Source organism: Leuciscus leuciscus (assembly GCF_965113295.1).
Source record: "Leuciscus leuciscus genome assembly, chromosome: 19".
In the NCBI taxonomy this organism is placed as follows: domain Eukaryota; kingdom Metazoa; phylum Chordata; class Actinopteri; order Cypriniformes; family Leuciscidae; genus Leuciscus; species Leuciscus leuciscus.
This window is the reverse complement of record NC_138743.1, coordinates 2201232-2208731: the sequence shown is the minus strand read 5'-3', so window position 1 is coordinate 2208731 and position 7500 is coordinate 2201232. Positions and strand designations below refer to the sequence as shown.

General features: G+C 39.3%; 2 protein-coding genes across 2 annotated transcripts in view; both read left to right on the top strand.

Annotated features, from left to right (window-relative positions):
• The window catches only part of fig4a (FIG4 phosphoinositide 5-phosphatase a), a 95892-nt gene extending 93191 nt beyond the window's left edge, over nucleotides 1-2701 (top strand). The window contains exon 24 of the mRNA XM_082147160.1: nucleotides 2292-2701. Within this exon, the coding sequence (XP_082003286.1) occupies nucleotides 2292-2469 (178 nt within the window). The 3' untranslated portion in view covers nucleotides 2470-2701. The remainder of the gene's footprint in view (nucleotides 1-2291) is intronic.
• A 112-nt stretch (nucleotides 2702-2813) lies between these two features.
• The window catches only part of gpr6 (G protein-coupled receptor 6), a 9379-nt gene continuing 4692 nt past the window's right edge, over nucleotides 2814-7500 (top strand). Inside the window, exon 1 of the mRNA XM_082147294.1 lies at nucleotides 2814-4387. The gene's annotated coding sequence lies outside the window, so the exon portion shown is untranslated. The remainder of the gene's footprint in view (nucleotides 4388-7500) is intronic.

Genomic DNA, 7500 nt, shown 5'->3' with positions numbered 1-7500 from the left:
TGATTACAGTGAAAAGATTTTATATTATACTTTTTCATATTTTTAATCCAATAACATACATATTTTCTTTAAAATTATTAGAATGAAATAATTTTATATTATAGTATTTAAAAAAACGTAATCTAGTTTCGGACATATTCTCTTTAAAATAAAAATGTTATAATATTCAATAATAAGAATTAAAAGATTTTATATTGTAGTTTTTAAAAAATATATTTTGAATCTAATTTCATAATTCTTTTTAAAAATAAAATAATGTTTTATTTAATATTCAATTATTGTAATTTAATAATATTATATTGTAGTGTTTTATAAAATATTTTTAATCTAATTTGATGTTTTCTTTCAATATATATATATATATATATATATATATACTACTTTTTAATATTCAATAATTGGAATAAAAAGATTTTATTACAGTATTTTAAAAATATTTTTACTCTAATTTCATACAATTTAGTTTTAAATAAAATTAAATGTTTCATTTAATGTTCAATTATTATAATTAAATAATTTTATATTATTGTTTTTTATAACAATTTTTAATCTAATTTCATACATATTCTATTTCAAAATAAAATAAAATGTTTTGTTGAATATTCAGTTATTAGGAATAATTGGTTATATGGTAGTATTTTCAATAATTGGACTAAAAAGATTTTATACGAATGTATTTAAAAAATATTTTTTGTCTAATTCCATACAAATTCTCTTTTTAAAAATAAAATAAAATGTTTTAAAGGGCACCTATTATGACCCTTTTCACAAGATGTAAAATAAGTCTCTGATGTCCCCAGAGTATGTATGTGAAGTTTTAGCTAAAAATACCCATAGATATTACCCAACAGATATTTTTTTACAGCATGTTTAAATTGTCATTTTTGGGGGCTCAGAAAAACGCGCTGTTTTAGTGTGTATCCCTTTAAATGCTAATTAACTGCTGCTGCCGGCCCAGGGGGCGGAGCCTCACGAGCTCGAGCTTCAGTCAGGACAATCTCATCTGATAATATCAGAACAGAAACTCTCAGTAGCGTGACTCGGACAATAATGCCCACAGCGCCAGAGAATATATACTGTATGGAGATTAAACAGGCATAGTTTAGCTTAATTATGGTTATAACTTATTTGTCATCTGCTTTTATCCACTGCTGTAGCAGACCTCGTCCTAATGATGACCAAAATATACTGATGAGTTCAATGAAGTTTACTGTACATCACACAAAAGATGAAGCGTTAGTTTTACTCCAGAGAATCACTGTAGGAACAGCTAAATAAACACAGTATAAGATGTGAGCATTAAAGTCTTATCCATAAACTCTCTCTCTCTCCCTTTCATTATGATGGAACATACACAGCGAAGTACACAAAACACTCGTTACAACTAACAGCAGACAAATATATACACACCTTTTCAGTCTGTGCTTAATAAACTGGTACACTGTAAATCCGTAAAACTATTCGATGAGCTGTCATAAAGTGCGCGCTCTCACTTTCATTTCTGCCGTGGTCAGTAACGTTCTGTCGCTCCGGAGACTGTAATCTGGATCACGAACAGTACAGATCCATCCTCGAGTAAGAACGAGAGTAAATGAAGACTGATATGTTCATTCTGACATCCAACAACGAAACACCTCAATCGCTTAGGAGACATTCTTGTCTACAGCTGCTCAAGTGTCGAACAATGGCGGACTGTGTCCAGCTCACTCAGGGCGGGGCTATGCTCAAACTGAAGTGTCACTCAACAGTCGTGGGAGGGGCCTGTGTCCAGCTCACTCAGGGCGGGGCTATGCTCAAACTGAAGTGTCACTCAACAGTCGTGGGAGGGGCCTGTGTCCAGCTCACTCAGGGCGGGGCTATGCTCAAACTGAAGTGTCACTCAACAGTCGTGGGAGGGGCCTGTGTCCAGCTCACTCAGGGCGGGGCTATGCTCAAACTGAAGTGTCACTCAACAGTTGTGGGAGGGGTCTGCGCAATTCTACGTCACAGTGAGAGCAATCTTAGAACAGCTCATTCTGAGACAGTGCTTATGATTTATTGAGATTGTAAAAAAAACACTGGTTGGATTTTTATCATTCTAGGGTGGTTTTGCTCACACACTGTCAACACACATTTATGTTCAAACACCATGTAAAAGTGAATTTTGCATAATAGGTGCCCTTTAATTAAATTATAATTAATTTCTCTTTACAAAATGAAAAATGCTTTTTCTTTTAATATTCAGATATTAGAAATAGGTGATGTTACATGATAGTATTTTTAAAGGTGTTGTGTGTGTGTGTCCCTGTCAGTGTCCCGGTGTCGGTGTTCTTGGTGGACAGTGTGTATGAGGTGTCGGTTCCGGAGGTGGACGTCCAGAGTCGCTCCATGTTCGAGAGTCACGTTCAGACGGGGCGAGGATGGGTCAGGACTCTGGGTCACGAGGACCTGCTCATGTACCGAGAGTACATCAGGAACAGATACATGTGAAACACACTCACACACACACACACACTCACTCTCTCACTCTCTCTCTCTCTCACACACACACACACACACACACACACACACACACACGTTCAGACGGGGCGAGGATGGGTCAGGACTCTGGGTCACGAGGACCTGCTCATGTACCGAGAGTACATCAGGAACAGATACATGTGAAACACACTCACACACACACACACACTCACTCTCTCACTCTCTCTCTCTCTCACACACACACACACACACACACACACACACACGTTCAGACGGGGCGAGGATGGGTCAGGACTCTGGGTCACGAGGACCTGCTCATGTACCGAGAGTACATCAGGAACAGATACATGTGAAACACACTCACACACACACACACACTCACTCTCTCACTCTCTCTCTCTCTCACACACACACACACACACACACACACACACACACACGTTCAGACGGGGCGAGGATGGGTCAGGACTCTGGGTCACGAGGACCTGCTCATGTACCGAGAGTACATCAGGAACAGATACATGTGAAACACACTCACACACACACACACACTCACTCTCTCACTCTCTCTCTCTCTCACACACACACACACACACACACACACACACACGTTCAGACGGGGCGAGGATGGGTCAGGACTCTGGGTCACGAGGACCTGCTCATGTACCGAGAGTACATCAGGAACAGATACATGTGAAACACACTCAAACACACACACACACACACACACACACACATACACACACTCACTCTCACACACACACTCACACTCACTCTCTCACTTTCACACACACACACACACACACACACACACACATTCAAAATAAACAGGTTCATGTAAACCATCTTCAGGTTCACATCAGGAAGACGACAGAGAAATGCATCTGGTCTTATTACATTCTCCGTTTAATGAGTCTGACATTCCTTCCTCTATGAGAAGAGTTTATCATTCTAAAACTATGATGTTTATACAGACGTGAACCTGTGGATCATGAAGAACAAGCATCGCTGTGAAAGCTCTAATGATCATAATAACTTTTGCATATGTACATAATAATATAATAAAAGATCACTGGGAATCAGGTTCAGTTGAGTGTGTTCATGTTCATGATGGCGCTTCAGGATTTCGCTCTGCAAGCGTGATTGGTTCTTCAGATCATGTGATCAGACTCAGTAGTTTTTGGAAAACACTTTTGGCCAATGTTGATATTTGAAATCACCAAAACAAACACGCCACCTCCTCAAAAGAACCACGCCCCTAATGAGATAGCTCCGCCCACACTTACGTATGTGAGCGTAACCCAGGCAACGGCTATGGCGGAATCTGCTGTACCTGAGGGTATGATGTCATCAGTACGTGGAAGCAATGTGTTACTATGGTAATCCATGTCGAATGTGTTTTGGTAGTAATGTGTGTTTTAACGCTTCGATGGTTCAGCTCCGCTTCACGTTCTTCCGTCTTTCATTCGGTGCACATGCTTGTTTATTAATGTGTGTAAGTGTGTGTGATCAGCGGTTCGACGCCAGTTTGAGGTGTGATGATGACACTGAGCTGAAGAAAGATGAAGTCCCAGACTTGATTATAGAACAAATACTTTTCCCAAATTACCAGTTACACAGATTCCTCTGTAGTTATGTAGTTATTAGGATCTGTTTTGTTTCCCATTTCTCTCTCTCTCTCTCTCTCTCTTTTTCTCTGTCTGTGTCTCTCTCTCTCTCTCTCTCTCTTTTTCTCTGTCTGTGTCTCTCTCTCTCTTTTCTCTGTCTCTCTCTCTCTCTCTCTCCTCTCTTTTTCTCTGTCTCTCTCTCTCTCTCTCTCCTCTCTTTTTCTCTGTCTCTCTCTCTCTCTCTCTCTCCTTCGTCCATGTGCCTCGTGAATCTGAATCGAGAGCACAAGCGTCTGCAGAAATCAGTCACATGGCAGCAGGTGGGAACTTATGAACACACACACACACACACACACACACACACACACACACACACACACACACACACACACACACACACACACACACACACACACTCTCACACACACACACACACACACACACACACACACACTCTCACACACACACACACACACACACACACACACACACACACACACACACACACACACACACTCACTCGGTCCCTTAGTTAAAGGGATAGTTCACTTTGAAATAAATTTTTGGTATGTTTTAGCTTACCTCAAGGGCATCCAAGATGTAGGTGTCTTTTTTTTCGCAGTAGTTTCAATTTTGATATTTTTAGGTCAAACCGTTCTTGTCTGTCAGTCATATAATGCAGGTCTATGGTCACTGTCTCAAAACACAAGCACAGAGTCCAAATTAAAACAATTCCCCGTCGTCCAAATTAAACAATTCCCCATCGTAAGTACACATTGATGGCCTAAGACACGAAACGAGCGGTTTGTGTGAGAAAACGAACAGTATTTATATCGTTTTTACCTCTTATACACAGCCATGTCCGAGTGATCTGATCTGACGTGTACGCAGACTGGTGCATAGATATATACACTAGATGTCGCCTTGTCTACGGCAGTTCATTGGAACGAATGTCTTTAAGGTGACATCTAGTGTATATATCTATGCACCAGTCTGCGTACACGTCAGATCAGATCACTTCGACATGGCTGTGTATAAGAGGTAAAAACGATATAAATATCAGGGGTGCACATAAGTGGTGCGCAGGTGCGCATGCGCTACCCAATTAAACAATGCGTACCAGATGAATTGCCGCAACCCTCATTTGCGTACCTAAGATTTGGGGATAGACATTTGCACAAAAAGAATAAATAACTTACCGTAGCCTATTTTATAAGTCGCTCCGGAGACGCATATCAGTCAAAAAATGCGCCACGAGGAAAAAAAAACATATAGCCTAAGTCGCACTGGACTAAGTTGCATTTTTTTAACAATTTATTTCACAAAAAAAAACCCCCAAAAAAGTTACAGACAGTTCTCCGTTACGGACGTGAGCGCTCTAAAGCGGCAATAAAATAATGTTTTAAAACTTTCACAGAGATCTCAAACTGAAAGCACAAAGCCTGTCTTTAAATGTAATTTCGTTTTGTATTAATTGTATCTTAATTTTAATCGATGTTTCATCAACCATTTGTCTGGATTTAATAAGAAGTAGCTATATAGGCTATTAGAAAATAGATAATTAGGACACGGAGGCGCTGGCGAACCTGGAGCTCGTCTCATAAATGAACCGAAACTCAGCGTGGGCCTACAAGGTAGCTTTTAAGCAGAACAATTCAAAACGAAAGAAAACAGACTGCGCTGCTTATGTAATTCGTATGAAATGTGCATTTCTCTCTGGCGCTGCGAAGATCGCGAGTCGTCAACTTCATCTGTCTAGCCGACACTGACATAAAAAATAACTGTTTTATTAGTAAACAATTAAAATGTCTCCTGCTATATGTAACATATTTGCCTGTTCCGTACAAAACACTGACAGTGGGGTATTTGCCTGTTTTTTTTGTTTTTGTTTGTTTTTTAGCAGCTGCGGACAAATCTTTTCGACACACACACACAATATTACATAACACTCTGCGCTTATGTTTTAAAAAGATAATTTAACATATAAATAACTATTTTTAAATAGCCCACTTAAAGTGTTTATTACAAATAAATTACTAAATGCTAAAAATGAATACATTTTAATGAACAAACATATGCGTTGCATTTACAATTCTGTGAAAACAGGGGGTGCTGCAGCACCCCCACTTCCCACGGCCCTGGATAGGTGCGCAATCTGTGGTGTTGGATAGGCTTGCTTTAAAATAGTAACTCTAGTAAGCGCTTTAAAGTTGTCATTTCTTTTGGTTTTCAGAGTTAGAAAAGCAGATATTTGCACATTTAATTTCCAGAGCTTGAAACAGTTATGTTATTTTGAAAGTTACAAGGTTTTAAAGATCAGACATTCTGTTGCACTTCTCTTAATTTTCAGTTGAAATTAAAGTTCATGTGAATCATGTCACATGACATTATCCATGCATCCCTCTAATTTGTTCCTCCTGTGAGGTGGGTTAAGGAAAAAATGCATTTGAAAATGTGAGGACCAAGCAACAACCCCAGGTTCTCCCCTGAGAACAAGACCAAAAATGTTATGTGCACCCCTGTAAATACTGTTAGTTTTCTCACACAAACCGCTCGTTTCGTGTCTTAGGCCATCAATGTGTACATACGATGGGGAATTGTTTAATTTGGACGACGAGGAATTGTTTTAATTTGGACTCTGTGCATGCTCTTTGAGGTGGTGACCATCGACCTGCATTATATGACTGACAGACAAGAACGGTTTGACCTAAAAATATCAAAATTGAAACTACTGTGGAAAAAAAGACACCTACATCTTGGATGTCCTTGAGGTAAGCTAAAACATACCAAAAATTAATTTCAAAGTGAACTATCCCTTTAAGTGCTGCTGATTATTACAGGCCATATTAAAGCTCCATTAGTCGCAGGACAATAATGAAGCGAGACGTGGAAAAGTGAAAAATATACGAGCTATATATAGATATAAGTGCCCATATTATGCCTTTTCTAATATTCCCTTTCGTGTGTGTGTAATAGAGATGTTTGTGAATGTAAAAGGCTGCAAAGATCAAAGTGCAGATAAATTAAGTTTTTGTCTCCTAGAAGAAAGAGTTGATTCTGAACTGAAAAGAGTCGTCAGTAATTCAGTCGCTCTTCCTGCTGAACCTGTGTAGGTTTGTAACTAATTAGCATAATGCCTGCCTCTGGTCTTGATTGGCTGAGCAGTGTCTCTTAGCTCCGCCCTCAAACACTGTTGTGTATCTGAGACTGGAAGAGTTTGGTTCGTGTTCGTGTGGAGAAGACGCTGTTTTCTGAGATTGATACGGTGAAACCCACGCATTCGTTACTGTTCATATCACTGTGATCAAGAGCTGAGATTCAGATATGATAATGAGCATATGGTTTCTGACCAATCAGGGCAGAGAAGCTTTCAGAGAGGTGGAGTTTAGAGAGACTGAGGGCCCTATTTTAACGATCTGAAGAGCAAGTATCG